General features: G+C 34.2%; 1 protein-coding gene across 1 annotated transcript; it reads right to left on the reverse strand.

The window, feature by feature from the left end:
• Positions 1-221: 221 nt before the first annotated feature.
• Positions 222-18621, reverse strand: Dolk (Dolichol kinase). Its single transcript, XM_089247523.1, has 11 exons — positions 18469-18621; positions 13498-13580; positions 12442-12603; positions 10898-11058; positions 9139-9198; positions 7559-7744; positions 7113-7325; positions 5700-5859; positions 3375-3473; positions 753-830; positions 222-361 (listed from the first exon to the last, which is right to left on the reverse strand). The coding sequence occupies exons 1-11, from the start codon at positions 18471-18473 to the stop codon at positions 222-224; spliced, it is 1347 nt and encodes a 448-aa protein (XP_089103649.1). The 5' UTR covers positions 18474-18621.
• Between the last annotated feature and the right edge of the window lie 61 nt (positions 18622-18682).

The raw sequence follows: 18682 nt of genomic DNA on the forward strand, positions 1-18682 counted from the left end.
CAAAACCCTTATTAACGGTCACCCCTCTTTTACAGACAAATTTTTTTGTTCGCAAGAGAGCAGTTTTACTGTATATAATTTTTTTGTCCAATTTATGTAAAAGTTCTGTGATAAAAAGATTTTTAAACAAACATTATATTTTAAAAAATAAATTTTTTTTATTCATAAAGGTATCAAAAAATATTTTCTTCAACAGTTTAATACAGAACTATAAAATTTAATCAAGCAACAAAGGACAATATAACATACATAAATATTGGCAGAACAAGGTTATCAACTTGTGTAGTTTTTGCTTCAAGTAGTGATGTCGTTATAGCAGAAAAGATTACTAAAATAATATTTGTGGTAGAGACCAAATCACCTAAAATATATAGAAAAATTCATATTCAAAAATTCATTCAATTCATTTCAATATAAATTACAACTAGGAGACATTTCAGTGACAGTTTGACTTAAAAGTATTATTGAATATTTTAATAACAAAAGAAACATACTGACTTACAGCAGGCTATAATCATATAACAGGATATTAAAATCTCTAAATCAGTGTAGTAAATTACAATGATGAAAAAATATCTTGAAACATTTATTGTTTCAGATTCCAAGTTTTAACATCACATTCTAATTAAAATCTTCATATGATAAGAATTTTAAACTTTTAGAATAAAAATTTGATGGATTTATCATTGAAATTTTCATTTGGATATATTTTTTTGGATATATTATAGTTTTAAATATGATTTTCTACTTACTGTACACTAAGACCATTATCATAACTATCAGCTGGACAACTATTGCAGCTATTGTGCCTTCTACAGTTTTCTTTGAATCTGTATGGAAGAGGCGTAAAAAAAAATTCAGATTAAAAAAAATCATAATGTATTAACGAACTGCCTGAAAAAAAAGCATTGTTTCATGCTAAACACTTGTACAAAAATTTGAACAAATATTTGTGTAAGTAAAATAAGGCTGATTTAGAATATGAATTTTGTGTAGTTTCAATATTAATTTAGAACAGTTTTTTCCAAAGTGAGCGATGGACCTTACTGGGGGAGGGGGAAGAACAATAATAGCTACACCTACAATATAGGATTCAATAGGATCACTAAAAGTGGTGGGGGAGGGGTTATAAGAACATTTTTTTTATGAGTGGGGGGGGGGGGAGATAGAAGAGAAAACGTACAATAAGCAATGTTCCTGGACCCTTGTGTCAGTAGAGCGAAGACAATGGACCCCCTCTCTGTAAAGAACTTTTAAACATACATAAAATATAATAACTATGAAACAATCATATAACGAGTATGTGTTTCGTCTTTGCCACCTTTGAAATACACAGAAAACTCGTTCGAGAATGACATTAAATTATAAAAGTTTGATAAAAGATCTTTTACAAAACTTATATAGCGTGATGCTGACCTAAAGCAGAATCGCAAGGGACCGGGTATGTTTTCAAAGTTGGATATGTTTCCCCATTATCAAAATTTGTTTATGAATGAAAATCAGCAGTAAAAGTTTTTGGATTAAAATTCGCGAAGACATCAGAATGTTTTCGGAAGAACAAAAATATATGTGCGCGAGCGATAAATAAAATTAAATCCCCTTTATATGTGTATTTTAAACACATTCTTCTATATACCGTTTTTTGGTTTTTTTTTTTACATAAACAAAATCTTTTACGAATTCAATGACTCATAGATCTGTTTCTGATAAAGTTAACAATTTTTATGGCTATTGACAAAATTTCTTTCAGAGTTGGTGGAAGAGTATTTGTTGCCAATGCATGTTTGTACAAACAGCAGTGAGAGACAATGACTTGAGGAGCAGACCTGTCATTTGGGGGAGTTGGGGGGGGGGGCGTGGCCCCCCAGCTTTAGAAAATACACTATAAATGGTGTGTATATATACAAATATATATCCATACATTGAGCACATGTTCTTTGCTTCCCCCTCAACCCGGAAAAAGTTGAAATGACGGCCCAGTTGGGGGGGGGGGGGGGTAGAGCTTCTTTTTTCACCAAAGTAGCAAAACCAGATTTATTACCAAGCATTGCAGGAGCTCCATCAATGTAAATTGAATAAAGTTTCTCTTTCCAATCAAAATTTTGTCTATGAAAAAATGTTTTTAGCATTTCGAAAACATTGATAGCCTTTGTAGTTTCCAGACGATGATTACAAAATAAGAATTCTTCTTTGATGGCTCCAACATGCGCATTGCGAGCAAAAACAAGAAGCTAGCAACATTGAGAGATGTCTGTAGCTTCATTCAACTGCATACTGAAGAACAATAGCAAAGCTGCCAGTTCTTCGATGAAATTATGAATACACTTAATTTCGTTCAGTATATGAAAGAATGTAAGTTGAATTTTCTCTCAATCAAGCTCACGGACCCCCCGCCGAAATGCTCTCATGGACTCCCAAGGGGTCCATGGACCCCACTGTTAAGATCATTTTTGTCGTACCGCAGTCATTTTCTGCACATGAAGGCTAATTAGACCGGGACCTACAATTTATTGTCTACTCCGAATGGCAGGCTTGTTTTTTATACTTATTGAGAGGTTGGCCCGCTAACCCCTCGATGCAGGACTCCCTGCAGTAGAAATTTTTTGCTGCGGTCAAGTCGCCATTTCTGTTGTACCCCTGTGTCAGGAAAATTTTCTGATAAGGAAGAACCGGGTATCGAACTCACAACACCATTAAACACCCTTTGGTACTTTGGGCGAGTATCTTATCAACCTGGGCTACCGGGTCCCTCACTGTTAAGAAACCATGCTCTAGGCAAAGAGTGCTCCACCTTTAGGAGAGTGCTGGCCACTTCATTTATTTGAAAACCTGTTGTGGGCCGTTTAAGTGCTCTGAAACTGTGCCATGGTTCACTGAAGTGATTGGGAATGTGCTGTGGACCGCTTAAGTCATGTGGAAATACACCATGTCCACTTGAATGATCAGGAATTGTGCCGTGGGCCACTTGAGTGATCTGGACATGTCACTAGTCACTTGAGTGATGTGGAACTGTACCATGGACCAGTCAACAGCTCTGGAACTGTGCAATGGGTCACTTGAGTAATCTGTAAATTTGCTGCTTAGTTAATTTTTACAAAACTAAGTTTTAGGTTGCAGGTCATGGGTTGAGCATATATGCTCTAAGCTTTGTGCACAATGAAAACATTTCTGTGAACACAAATTTTCTCAAATCACATTGGTGTATATGATAGCAAGCATCTCATCAATACCACAGAAAGAAAAAAATAAGCCCACGTATCGTATGTAAAATACCAATTTTGAAAAACCATGGTTTTTTAAAAAACTGTTTCTGAAATTTAATGTTTCAAGTACCTTCAGCAAGAGAAATTATCTCAGGCAATATAAAAACTCACTTTTCCACTGATGTTTTCCGTACGTTGAACCATATGCAGATGCCACAGTATCACCAAATGCTACCGATATTATTCCGCTCAAATAGGAAATGTGAAAGCCTGCAAATGAGATACAACTGTAAAATGGTAATAATAAGTGGTAATAACAATTAAAAAAATGGTAATATTTCTGCATTACAAAAAGTGTTCATGTGTCTTTTATAATTACCACACAATATACACGTCCAAAAGTTAGGGACCGAGTACTCTTTGCTGCTACTCATCTAGAGCTTTTTCAATAGGTGTAAAAAGACACTCCCCCTGTTTAATTTTTGAACACTCCTGAAGATTCATTTGGGAATCAGATTACATCTGGTCAAAGTGTGAACAGAAACAAAATCTTGTGACATTAATAAAGTCCACTTACTCAAAGTTTCTTACCATTGAATGAATTAAATGAATGGTTTAACTATAAAAAATAATTTTTGTATGCAAATCGCAATGGCTAATTTACGCTACCCTTTTGATTTTGACCAGGAAGTCAGTGGTGGCTGCCTAACTGAGTTACCCTGAGAAATAGTAATTACAAAGTTCACGATTATGAAAATTGCAGATAATTTTTATTTTTTTTAAAATTGTCTAAAATGTTCGTATAGGAAAGAATGGTAGGAAAAAGTGAAGAAAAATATTGTACTTTGCCTAAAACACCAACAAATTTGAACTTTTTCTGCAGTTTTGTAAATTTCATTGATCCGCATTATAATTAGCACAGTGGAAATAACCAAACTCTCTTTAAAATTCCACATTTTTTTTTTCAAGAATCCCTTTTCTCGATTTTGCGCAAATGATTGTGCTCTCTCTCCAACTCCTAGAACAATGAACCGACGAACCAATGTATATGCATACATTAGTTGGTGTATTTTGAGAGAAAACGATCTTCCTCTGTGGGTATGGGTTTATATTCCCAACCCATTTTGAAAAGTTAACTATTGTAAATAATGACGTGCATTTCCAGAAGGAGGGGCAGTCCACTTCACTATGCCACAGAATGAGCACGGACACTGTAATTTCACTTAGTTAAGCCTCCCCACAGTTAGAAAAAGCCTGGTTTCAGCAAATGGTAAGGGGATGAAACCTCGCTCCGAAAACTAAAAGACCTGGTCAAATTCCTAGAGGACAAACATTGAACAGTTACATACAAAACAAAAATCCTTCATTCACAGCAGTGAAGGAGGAGTGAAAGAATTAGGCAAAGATCAAAAGAGACTGCTGACATCAACAATGACGAGACAGAAAGAATGATAGAACAAATGGTAGAGGAACAGGAAGAAGACTGGAGAGAGCCTGAGGAGGGAGACTCTGACTTCATATGAAAAGAGAAGATTGAAAGCAGACTAATCAAATCTCACAATTTCTCATTATGCCTGAAATTGTGCACAATTCTTTTCAGTGTATATGTGAATTTATTTTTCAATTTTTAATTATTATTTTTCCTTTAATTTTTAATTATCATTATTTAAATATGTGTTTTATTGTTATGTATGTGCTATATGTATTGTGCGTACGCAGAATAAAGCACCCGACACCGCCCAGCCTCTTAACAGTTTGGGCACTGGCCAAAATCGACCATTGTCAATACAGCCTGGGCGGTGGATGGTCTGAAAGTGTCTCAATGAACATAAGCAGGTGTGGAAGAAGTCCTAGGCCATGATGGCAAAGTAGATATCACTGAGGCTAATAAAAATAATGTTTAAAAGCAAATTATCAAAGAAAATGAATAGTCTGACACATAAAAGCGTGTATACACTGGCGTGTTGATCATGCAATGAAAGCATTTGCAATTGGTTGTTCAATAATTTGTACGGTGTTGTGAACGATTATTGAGCTGTTTTCACTGGACCCACCTAGAATTGTTTTTTCAACTAACACAAAGAAAGTTTGTGTACCCATGAGTGGATTAGAACCGCTGCAGGGGGTCGCGCATTGCAAGATTGGTGCGTTAGTGTATCTGCGCCATCACATCCACAAGTAATACATCCAGCTTATGGGAAAATGCTGAAAAATATATAGGCCTATATATATTGTGTGTGTGTGTGTGATGAGCATCAGTAAAAGTCTGGAACATGAAAATAAGGAGTACTGAGCTGGAAAATATTACTCTAAACAGGAACCTTGTGAGCAGAATATATTGTACACGCAATATAGTGAGCCAGAATGTAATATAGTATGACCCAACCCACACGGGCAAAAGGCTTATATCCCGGGAGGGACAGAGCCAGGGTCGCGTCTGGTCTGACAGAGAATGTAATATAAACTACCACATTTTCAAATTTATATAAAACTTGCCTCTGAGTATAGGAGGATACACCCACATTGGACAGGAGCAACCCACAAGAAGGTATATGTTGGTGAGAATCAAAGAACCAGAGTCTTTCTCATCCACAAATATCTGAAAAGCATCATCTATTGCATCTCCAATTGGCCATATTTTAAGAACTCTAGCTGTCTAAAGAGAGAAAAAAGTTTCTTTTAAACGATGTACCATCATCACAATGTAACAATCATACCATCATAATAACAATATTCAGTGAAAATATTATGAATAAGAATAGTTTAAAATATTATGAATAAGGCTGCAGTCACACTATATAAATGTTTGATAAAAGATCTTTTACAAAACTTGAAAAAAACAAACAATACGCCTATTGGTTACATTCGCTCGAATGTAACTGATAGTGGGTGCATTTTCAAGTTTTATAAAAGAACTTTTCTAAAACTTTTTAGTGTAATGCCGGCCTAAGAATAGTTTAAAATGTTATGAATAAAGCCGGGATTAAACTATTAAAGTCTGATAAAAGATCTTTTACAAAACTTTTATAGTTTGTAATTTTGGCTTTTCATAAAAGTTCAATGTGAAAAATTACACCAATAATATTGTTGGTTGCATTTGCTCGAACGTAGCCAATGACTTTATTGGTTGCATTCATCGAGTTTTATAAATGAACTTTTATAGTGTAATCCTGGCTTTATAGAATAGTTTAAAATAGCTGAATTTCATTAAATAAACTATTTTAACGAATGAATTTATTGAATGTTTATTGCATGTGAGATATCTTGCAGCAAACTACTGAACTACTACTGAATCTAGTGTGCAGCTGTTAAAACAAGAGACACATCACCATATGACAATATCCACTCATTGTGGATTCCCTATTATAGACTGGAGAACATCCTGCAATTTTATTATGTATGGCAAAATTATATACAAACATAACGCACACAAATACAATACTATGATGCATACCATCTCCTTAAATTAACCTTATTTAATATGGGCAGCGGACATAGTTTATAATCTCTGATTTTATTAAGGAAAAATTTATAGTTTTGTCATGGCAGTGGTGTCTCAATGGGAGGGCCAACAAGCTCCAAATTATTGAAGATTTTATTACATAAATTGTGCTAACAGGGCTTCAAATATGTTCAAGGTCTGGACCTTCAAACTTGTTCACGGCCCTGCACAGCCAAGCAATAAGGTGTGCAGTAGTTTACACTTCTCCAGATTGAAAGTTATGATAGATAAATCTTTACAATGCTGTAGAGACTGCCCCCTTCCTGACACAAATTATGCCGAAAAACTGTATTATATACTTTTATATACATTTTAGCACGATAAAATGAAAAGTATGTGGTGGGAACCAAAACATTATTAAAAGAAGACAAATAAACTTCAATCACAAATTGAAAAACGTATGTTACCTCCAAAAATATGAATAAAAAAACTGCAACAGCAGAGGCTATATACAGGAAATCAATATCATAAATCATTCCAGGTATGTAGATGGCAGCTATTAGAACATGAAACCATTTTCTTGTTACAGTTGACACGGAAGTGGAACTTTTACTTTGCTGGTAGAGAACTATCAATAAAGATATACAAGTCAGCACACACCATGTCCATAGCAAGATGACCTGGAATTAAATCAAGAAATTATTCTTATAGCATGTATTTAAGAATATATTTGCTTTTCTCAACTGACCTTTAACTAAGTGAATTAAAATTTAGCCTTTTGTTTTAGCTTTGTTTGAAGTTGATATTAAAGTGAGAAATTAATAAAAATGAGAATATTAAAAAAAAGATAAACTCAAATAACAATGATAACTGAAAAAATAAGACCAATAAATCTGAAAGATAACACACAAACCCTTTTTTGATGTTGAAATGCTCGCGTAAACATCCATTGAAAAGCATTTTCTCCAAGATATCTTGACCACAGCTCCAACCATATTAATCCTAACACGATACATGTAGGATAGAAGGCATATGTAGTTCTGAGCTTTGGGAACATGTATAAAACTAACACTGCAGATAAACAAGTCTGAATGATTACCTGAAAAAAATTCTTGATTCAATAAAACTAAACATGAAAAAAACTAAATTTAAACATAATGTGGTTAAGCATTTAACCACACCATTTGTTCTTAGCATATAATAAGGAAAAACTTTCTACAGTCAGGCTCGCTTATAACAAACACAGATATTATGAATTTTCATGTATAAAAAAGTTTTCCCATGTCCTGTGAATGTTGTATTGCTTATTTATGCTGTTTTGATTGCTTATAACGAACATTGATTTCAGCAATGTACGCCTATAACAAATTTTGACCGCTTTTCAAACGCGAATTTCTTTGTAATCTCATATAAATCTTCTTTTTACAATGTGTAGGTACAACTAATAATGTCCCCTTTATTTCCCAAAAGACATTCTAATTGGGTGTTTTTTCAGTATTGTAAAATCACCTTTTGCTTCACTTTTTTTAACCTTTTTTCTCTGTTGCAAATTATCTGTCTATAATTATTATGTCTGTAAATTATATCTATCTTTCATATTTTCCTACATCTTCTATTTCCTGCTTTGTTCAATTATGCTCCATCATTCAAACAATAATTCTGAAGTACTTGGGGTATTTTGGGAAGAATCATACATTCCATATAGGCTAATACGTATAAATATGTAGAGAATAACAATTGATGTCAATTTGTTTTTTTTATATCTATCTCTTACATTGGTTTCATAAATCAATGAGCTATTTGTGACTATTTTTCTGTAAAAACCGTTCATTAATTCTCAAAATTTATTCCTAAACACATCATCATCTGTAAGTCATCAAATGCATTAAATTACTGATAACTTGAAAATTTCTCTTAATTTAATTTGCATAAGTGATGGGTATAATAGCCAAGACAGAAAAAAAATTATTTCCATTAAAAAAAGTGATAAATGTATATCATATAGAAGAGTTGTAATTATATCTGAAAGTAGTTAACCATGAGCTACTTATTACACAGAAATGGAAAAACCCCTCTTTTGCAGACACCACGGGAACAAAAAAAAAATTGTTTGCAAAATAGGGGCGCCCACGTCTGAGGTTCTTGTTATTGAAGAGTTTTTAAAAAAATGTGATTATTTTTTGGCCATAAAAGAGAGGTTTCACTGCAGCTATGTTAAAATACATGGGTAAAAAGTGTTTTTTGTCAAAGGAAAAGATGTTGACTATTGGTAAGATTTCTAAACTTTCCATTGTATAAAAGTTGTTATAACAAAATGTTCTATACCTTAGCAAGTGAAAATACTGACTACTTTTCCAATGAACTCTTTTGATTTCATCAAGGTATGGTAAAACTCCTTAAACTTTGGCATACATTATCCCTAATTCTGAATACGTGTCATAAATGCATGACATTTTTATCAACCAATGAAAACTTAAAAGAAAAAAAACTCACTTGAAAAGACTTGAAATAATTTAAAGCTTCTATCATTGTTGGACTCAAAGATTCATTCATCTGTAACAGTTTATAATGAAACAGTATGTAACTATAAAAAAGCTTCAAAAGATATACAGCCAGCCCTCTGTATTCGCAGAGTTTGTATTTACTGTCTCTTTCCTAGTTTTCTGGAAAAAAAAGTTGCAGTGCTAATTCTTGTATCGGAAAAAAATATAATAAATTGCAGGCCTACGTGTGAAATGAACCATATAATGTATAATCTTCATATGGGGTATTTGCTCTGGTATCAGAAGCAGTTAGTTTGATTTATCCATTTTCGGTCAATTTCTGAATTTTTCTCTTAAGTTTTTCACTTTCAGGAACATTTAAATAACAGCCTTTTAGAAACACTTCCAGCATTGATAGAAAAACCTTCAGGGAGGGTTGTTTAAGCTCTTTACCATAACCAGTAGAAGAAATTCAATTCAGTTCTGTGTTTTATTTCTTCTCTCCTCATCATCACAAAGCTTCATTGTTACCCTATGAACTGAAGTTGTTTTTTTTCACATCCATTTTTTTTTACTCCTCTCAGTGACCCCCCCCCCTTACATATAATGTTTCTTTCTACTACATATATATGAGTGAAAAAGAACCCATTGGGTGAGGGGTGAAAAAAGAAATCTACCTTATACTCTCTTATCTACTTATTTATTATACTGTTTTCTCCTTTTCTTCCTTTTTGTCGTTTCTCTTCTTCCTTTTTCTAACATGCAGGTAGGTTGGGACAAAGATACCAGATTGATCGCCAGTTTGTCCAAGATCATCCAAATTTGTTATCAAAAGCTTATACGTGAAGGGTTAAGAAGTGGAAGAGAAGTTCATTGTGTGCAATATAACAAAAGGGGTTTGTAAGCTTAAATCAGCAATGGATTGTTTCCATGACACATAGACCCATCTACAGTACGTTTTTCACATGTAAAAAAATTGGTTGAGGAAGCCTTGTTATACCACACTCTAACACATTAACTGAAATGAAGAGAAAATGGCTAACACACATCATAATAGCATTCTTTCAGAAAACACAGCCAAGAATCACTGCATACCACCCCCCCCCCTTCTATGTCTGCTGCATAAATCAGATATAAACAAGATGCCTAAAAAACCAAAGTTTTTGGTTTGTGTTATTCATGATTTTTTTGTATTTGCGGTCACCTTTGGAATGTAATCCCAGCGAATACTGAGAGATGACTGTATATTTGCTTATTTTACACATGCACTACATTTTCCAAAATTTGTGACTAACATTAGTAGATATGACATGTTATTACAATATGAGTAATTTTTTTAAATATTTTTCGATTAAATATGATTTAAAGAAGACAAAATGATAGAAATCTAAACATTTATACATGGGGTGTCTAACCCAAGACCCAAAATGGATTAATAAGACTCAACAACAATTACTGATATAATTAAATACCTTCTAACATCTAATACCATTTTGGGTGATTTAAGGTGTTTGTTGTGTTCCAAGTTTTTCACCAAATGGTGGCAGAAAGATCTTTCTCTTTTTTTCTCAGACACTTAGATTGGCGAACTTGGCGTCAGAGTATTTTATCAGCTATCGTTTGTATTTTGGAGTGCAGTAAATTTTTTTTTTTCAATGCAGCCCAAAGCACATTTTTTAATTTAGTGTTTCCAGAAAACACAAAAAAGTTGGACACACCTAATCTGTAGTGAACAACGATGAAGTTAAGAAGCAACATTTTTAACTTACAGTATTCAGTAACAATGAAGAAACAAATAGGGCAGACAGCACAATGACTAATTGAGTTACCACAGCTGCTTCCCCGCACGTGAAACTCCCGGGACATTTTGATAACAAGATGTTATATATTTTACTGAAGATACACAATGAAGTAAAGCACAGCAAACAATCTGAAAATGAGAAATAATTTTTGATTTCAGCATGTGTGAATTTCAAATAACTTTAGCAGAAAAAAAAAGAAAACATACCATTTTAATTTTCTTTTAAAAAAAGAATAAACAATTTTATATGGACCATATACAACACAACTGCATGAGTCTACTATGAGAGTGCAATTATAACCATATGGTGAATGTGACCTGTTCTGCCAAACAGAAGGGGTTTATAGACAAGCCTAAGTGGCATATGAAGCACTCTACCAACCCTGTCCTATCTCAAATCATTTTCGAGTTATTGGGGATATTCGATTATGGAAGAAAAATGTGTCAAAGTTGTGGTTTCTGCAAGACCTACATGCAAACTAAGCTCATATTTGGAAAGAACAGAAAAAATACTATACAGTGATACAAATTCCATCAGATTGAAAGATTGGTAAACTTCAAAATCAAATTGTCGCTAAACCTTTTAATAACCAATTTTGGAAACACCCTTCTAGAAACAACCAGTCAAATTTATCAAAAACATGTCCACTGCATTAGGTTTCGAAAGAGCCTACAATAAACCATATTGGTGTTCGAAAGCTGGTGCAATTGACAAGTTTTTGGTAAATTTGACCGACTGTAGTTAGAAGGGTATTTGCGGAATTTGCTGTTAAATATTTTGGTGACAATACAATTTTGAACTTCGCCAATCTTTCAGCTCTTGTAGCTTGCCATAAAATCCAGATATTCCAATGAAAATGGTGTCAACGTATAGAACTTTTCTGCTCTTTCTAAATATGAGCTTAGTTTGTGTGTAAGTCTTACAGAAACTTAATAAATTTGGATTTTTTCAGACTTGACTCATTTTTTTTCCATAATCGAATATCCACCATAACTCAAAAACAGCTTGAGATCAGCCAGGGTTGGTAGGGGTATTCCACTTGATCTCATCTATCGCAATATCTTGTTTTTCATTTTTTATATTAAAGTGCTTCAGACAATCAATATCCTTTGTGTGCGTCCCATATAGGTTTGACTGCACATGAAATTTGTTTTCACTTTCATGCGAAATGATTTTTTTCCAGAAATAAAAAAAAACCATTCTGCACTAATTATTAAATTTTAATTATTGGGTTCTTGGGAAATATAAGCTCATGATTAATAATTAGACCTAGTTGTAATTAATTAAATAACAATTATAAATTAATTATAATTTCTTAATTATTAAGTTAATTTTGTTAAAATTAATTTTGGACAAAAAGTCTAAAAAACATACCACTTCATAAATATGAAATAATATTACAATTATTGTACATGCATACTATAATTATGAGAGTTCAAATTTTCAGAAATCAGCTGTGCATAACAACAAATATCATTGATTATAATTTATTATGAACATGAAATACTCACAGAAACTCAATCTACCAATGATAATGTATAAAAACGCAACCAATAACAGAATAGTTGAATATGACTCCAGCAGTTTCCACAACCTATTTTCGCAAAAGTTTTCTTTACACAGGACATATATGGATGAAGTCAAACACAAAGTTATGGACAGAGAATGAATGCCTGGCAACAAAAGAAAACATGAATCAGTCAGCAAAGTATTATTATTACAACTACGGCTGAAAAATAATCTCACGAAGGGAACATCTTAACTGACTCGTGGTTTTGCATATACAGGGTGCATAGGTAACAACACGCACCGCAAATTATTGGCTAGCCGTTGATCCTAGAGTCATATCTCCAATTAGAAAAAAGTAATCAGATAATGCGTAGAACTCAGATGTGTATGCATCATTCATGTTGCAAAGGATTGTATAATTAATTGAAATGCAAAATTTGAATTCAAAAAGTAGAGGAAATTTTGGAAAAAAAAAAACAGCAAAAACTAACAGAAAATGCTTTTTACCCTCATTTACTGTTTTCTCCCAGACTTTTTACGGTTTTTTGAATTCAAATATCTCAGGGAATATTGCACTCAGAAACCTGGAATTCCTTTTTGTTTGCATCAGGAGAGACAGGGTAACAACTTTCTAATTGAGTTTTTTAAGCACAGGGTGTCAACATAAAAAGTTAACTTTTATTTTAAGAATTATACAATCCCTTGCAATATGAATTATGTGTCTGAGGTCCCCACATTATTTGGATACTTTTTCTAATTGGAAGTATGTCTCTAGGATCAATGGTTTGCCAATAATTTGCAGTACATGCTTTTAGCTATGCATCCTGTATATTATATAGGCCTATATATATTGCTCCACTTTTCTTCTTCCCAATAGGTCAGCATATACTGCTGGCTACAGACAGGGTGGCCAAAACGTGTATAGCCCGTAGGCGGCAAAACCACAAATCTGTCTGTGTACCACGTGTCATTTCTACAGAACCTCATTTAACTGAATTCTATAACAAATAAATCACAGTCAGCAATTTGTGCATACGCTTAAACATCTAAACATTCACCTGGTAAATCACCTCCGAGATAGGCAGCTATGAATGCAGAGGGCAAAAGAAAACAGCACCACAATCCTTTGCCAGCATCTGGTCTGTACAAAGATGAAATTCATTTCAAATCAACAAACATGTTTTAGGCCGGGATTATACTATAAAAGTTTGATAAAAGATCTTTTGAAAACTTGAAAAACAACCAATAAGCCTATTACATTCACTCAATTGCAACCCATATGCTTATTAGCTGCATTTTTCAAGTTTTATAAAATAACTTTTATAGTGTAATCCCGACCTTAGAACCAAACTTTGACAAGATAAATAAAGTTTTTTACAATTTACTATTATTTCATAAATAAAAAGATGCAAAGACCTATTTTAAGTAATGAAACAAGTACTTTTCATATAAATGTGCAATTCATCACATATCTTAACCAATGAGTTCAAAATATTGTTTCATGGCGTATTTCAATGTTAGCACACATTTTAGTCATGAGCGCAACTTCAGAAGGGAAAATAAGTTGTTGGCTGGATAATCAAAAGGTTATAAGGCAGTGACGTCATCAAATAGCTTGTGAAATACCCAAAATTTTTGAAAAGGATGCAAAAACTTTTATTCTTGAATCCCACAGTATACTTTTTAAGGACCCAGGTTTTTTAACAGTCAGAATTCTAAGGATCCTGATAAGAGTGGCATCATTGAAATTTAAAGGAAAATCAATATTAAAAATCCTATTATAGAGCCAGCTTATGGGTGGGGGGAGGCACATGATTCTTTAGTTGTATAAGACAATTTTTGATTATTTCAATCATAAGAAAAACAAACTGAAGCATTCCACAGCATTTTCAAAAGACCAACCACTCTCTGTGTGTGTGGCATGCCAACAAATCGTGATAATTCTCAATAAGGCTCTAGTAGTACTTTTTTAAGTAAGGTCACCAGATTCGAAAACCGAAAAAGGAGGATGCTTGTGCATGCACCTTTCGTGATGTCACTTTTCCCAAATTTCATAACAGATAGTGCCGCTATACTAACAAAAAAACCAGCTGCCATAATAATAGTACTTCCCAACTAAAACAGGACCTCTTTTAAAAAAAACGGAAAAAAAATTAAAAAAAAAAATTCATCTTTCCTCGCTTTTAATGTGTTCAGACAGTCTGGTCAGTTTTAAAACTTTGCCTATAGCAAAGCGAGAGGTTTTCTTTCTTTACCCTCAGAGTTTTTCTTCCTTCAGGAGTGATACTTTTTTGCCACACACGATTTCCCATAAGGATCAGCACTATGTGTCATTTGCATCCAATTTTTCTCATTTCTGAATGGAAGAGGCAACACTTTCCCCTCCTTTCCTACTTCACTATGACATTATCTGCTGGTGAGCATACAATGGTATTCTTAAAACGGATGTTGCAGTTTTGTTCTTCCAGAGCGGTTTTTCAGACTGTCTTATTCATATTGTCCTGGAGCAGGGTGAGGCATAGTTAAAATAGCATCTGCCCTGCTTGGAGCAGATTGGGTTCCTGTATTCTGGGTATTTTAACGGCAATTGGCCAAAGTGTGTAGAACGTAAAAAAAAAAGAAAAAGTGATATGCTGTAGTGAAAAAAAAAAAATTTCCCAGGAAAAAAATTCGGAAACCTGCAAAGGAGGACAAAACACTGAATTCTCTCAAATGTATGGGGCCGCTTGAAATGACATCAAAAAGAACATCTGTTAACCCTATTGTTAATGATGTATAGAACTACACTTCCACAAAATATAGTCAGAGGACACTGGTAATGTTTTTAACATTAAGGCTGTCAGCTATAGTTGAGCATCATTGAAAATTATCATGGTTTGTTATCAAGAAATTGTTGATTTAAGTTTTTAAATATCAGGCTGACTTTGTCACAAAAGAGAACATTGTTTTTAAGAGTTATTTGTGCTAAGATGGGCTGTTGTTTTACAGTTTCAAAGTGAAATAGGGATTCATAAAGACTGAAACATTCCGTTTGACATATTATGGGGAAATGAAACTGACAGCACATAAAGAGGCATGGCCTCCACATCCTGGAGCTGAGCCCGTAGGCAGAGATCTCCGGTTGGACTTGAGGTCCATTTACACACCTTAAGTGATTTAGTTAACTAAAATTTAAGTTGGAAAATTTTCAAAAAGTGCTCACGCATTTTAGTGCAAATGCTCATTCGATAATTTTTATACGAAGCTCACTGGCGCCATGACCCCCACATCCTGGAGTAGGGCCCCTAGGCTGGAATCTTTTGCAGCCCCCCCCCCCGATCAGACTTTTCCGGGGCCCCTTTATGATGGATTTATAGAATGAAAAAACAAAAAAATAATGAAAATCGTTCCGGGCCCCAGGACTGGAGCCTTGCCAGCCCACCCCTTGTGGGGGCCATGACTGGAACATAGGTTTAATTAACCAAAAAAAAAAAAAAAACAGAATCTAGTCTGCGTAAATTTTAAAGTATTTGATAACTTACAATTTAGTTAACTCTATATATTTTGGAGTATAAAAAAATTCAATATGGATTCATCCTAGCCCCATGACTAGAATACTGTCAGTGGAAGGGGGGCCCCTTCTGTGCAGGGAAAATGCCAAATGGGATTATAATATAGCTTTCCCAGGGTATCACGGACCATTTTGGAAAATGTACATTAATTCTAAGAAAAGTATCCCAGGATCAAAGAGTAACATTGTTAAGAAGGTATTGTTATATAGCGTTCTGCATATATATGTTTTTAGAAAGATTATCTGATATATTCATGGGTTTTTCATATTTGTGATCATTAATGATTCTTCCACAGAAATATTATTGAATAATTGTTCTTCACAATAAAATTTAGCTATTGATCAATCATACTGTGTTCTTTTTTTAAGACAAGATGTGATGTATAATAACCACATCAAATGATATATAACCACTTTGATGTGGTTATATATCATCCTAATTGTTAATTCTTGTTCTGAAGGTCATGAATATTTGCATGTAAATTTACGAAAGCTATATGATAGAAAAATCTTTTGTATGCCTTTTCTCTTCTGATAGCGTTAGCTTCTTAAATAGACAAATATATTCTCAATTCTAAATTAGAAATGTTATCATAACATTAAATTATATTAAACTGAATAGGCATTAATCCCCTTTCCCATATAGCCTACTCCTCTATAAGCTTCAATGGTAGAATATTGCTGCAATGTAAATATGCATAATATTTTGTTTTTGTGTTTTTTACCCCTCAGGCAAGGGTTGATCACTGTATGTATACAAGTAGCGCGCGCGCGCACACACACACACACACACACATCAGAATCCCAATTATAACTCTCTTGGCAGTACAATATGATTCGTTAGTGGGTTTTTATTTGATATTATTGAGCTTTGTTATTTCTGAGAACATTTTACAATCCAAACAAAACATGTTATGTTGGCATACATTCGTGAATATTATTATTGTGTATATCACTGTTTTAGCTGTGTACTTTACTGCTTAAATTTGAAGAAAGTTGAGTATAGAGATTTGAGTTGGTATATGAATGCACTTGCTTTGCCTAATACTCATAAACATGATAATTGTGTATGGTTTCTCCCACATTTAATATTGTGATTGTACATGATTTTGTTTTATTGTCCTCAGCAAATTTTCCTAATTATTGTATTGGAGGTCTTATATACAGCTGCTGGTAAACCAATAGTGAAATTCCATTTGAAATATAAATTTGTAGTTTTGTGTAGAATTTACTATGAATTATATATTTTTTGGAAAACCCGATCTCATTTTCTAATATTGTTTAAGAACAGAATACCATCTCTTTTGTTTCACAGGTTAAAATAATCAGTTGTTTTCAATACTTTTAACAGATATTGTGATACTTTTGGCTAGTGAGCCATGGCACCACTCCCTGCCTATTTTTGCTTTTGTAGTGATTTTGATTCTTTTGCTTTTAGGTACCAGGATATGGTTCATAGGTAAAAAGGAGGTTCTGGGAAAATTCAGGTAAGGAGTAGCATAACTACGACATAGTGGACGGTGGCTCAAATAAATTAATCTTTTAGTTTTAGCCACTCATGCTGAGGGATCTCTCTCGCATCATTGACCAACTGAATTTTATATATGTGTCAAGGGGCATGACAAGGAACCAACTTATGCATATTCTGCTGCAGAACCTCTAACAAATTAGTACATGTTGGAGCACATTCCAACATGTAGTGAACCCAACAAGGAAGTTTATTCCTGTGTAATGCTTGTTATTTGTAGTGCTGCCATCTGCCATCAAGTTTCTTACCTATAAGTAAAGTGTAATGACTGAATAACTGTATTGTTGTAAGCCCGTTGCTCTCTGTGGCGAGACTTTTCAACAGGGAGATCAGCTTGCATTCGTGTCTTGAAGTCAAGAACCACAATAAACCAACTTCAGCTGACCACTGTGGTGACAGTGGGGTTCGAACCAAGGTCCTTGTGATGCGAGTCCGTCACTATGACCACTCAACCACTACAGCGGCAAAGGAACATGCTTCTCAACCAGTTTGAGCAGCACTTCAAGGTAGTCACCGCTAATGAGCCTTGAGATCTACTGAGATTCAGTGGGCTCCATGGCACCCACATCCTCAAGTACAACAAATAATTATGGTTTAGGCTGGAGCCTTACCAGCCCCGCCCATGTCACGGTCCCAAGTCAGCACCATTTCATCGAAAATCCACCAAATCTCATGATCATGAAGCCCGCTATGAACTTCCCGGGAGAGCCCCAGCATAAATAAGCCCCCCCCCCTCCCCACGAAAGCGAAGGGCCGCGCCCCAAATCATTTTTTGTCGGGGGGGGGGGGGGCTCCCCGTCGACCGGTTCGGCATAAAAATAAATTCAAACTGATTTTACGTAACTCACACACAAAAAGAAACGAATTATATTCAACAAACTTCGATAGATATTTAATATGCAAAATGGGAAAAATATAAAACAATTAATAAAATTCGTTTTCGATTTTTACCTCATGTTTGAACAAATGCATGTGATACAAGTTCTTGAACTGAGAAAATATGCATATCATCAAAAAGACGTTATCAAAATGTCAACAACAACGATCAGATAAAAGTAAACACAATAACACGTGCTTGTGCCGCCAATGCTACGTTACGCAAAATATCTTGAGATCTTGCGAAAAAAATCGTATGTACTCTCGAAATGATCGTGAAGCTGAAAGA

The sequence above is a fragment of the Pholcus phalangioides genome, unplaced genomic scaffold (assembly GCF_987345545.1).
Source record: "Pholcus phalangioides strain wild (caught in Gottingen) unplaced genomic scaffold, Ppha-v1.0 ptg000003l_1, whole genome shotgun sequence".
Classification (NCBI taxonomy): domain Eukaryota; kingdom Metazoa; phylum Arthropoda; class Arachnida; order Araneae; family Pholcidae; genus Pholcus; species Pholcus phalangioides.

Bases quoted from the DNA above. Each gene is read 5' to 3' on its own strand.
- Dolk (XM_089247523.1), bottom strand. The intron at 7,326-7,558 runs GTTTGTGTGTTA...ATTTAATTCCAG, and splicing joins CATTTCAACATCAAAAAAGG to GTCATCTTGCTATGGACATG. The intron at 831-3,374 runs GTGAGTTTTTAT...TCTTCCATACAG, and splicing joins CGGAAAACATCAGTGGAAAA to ATTCAAAGAAAACTGTAGAA.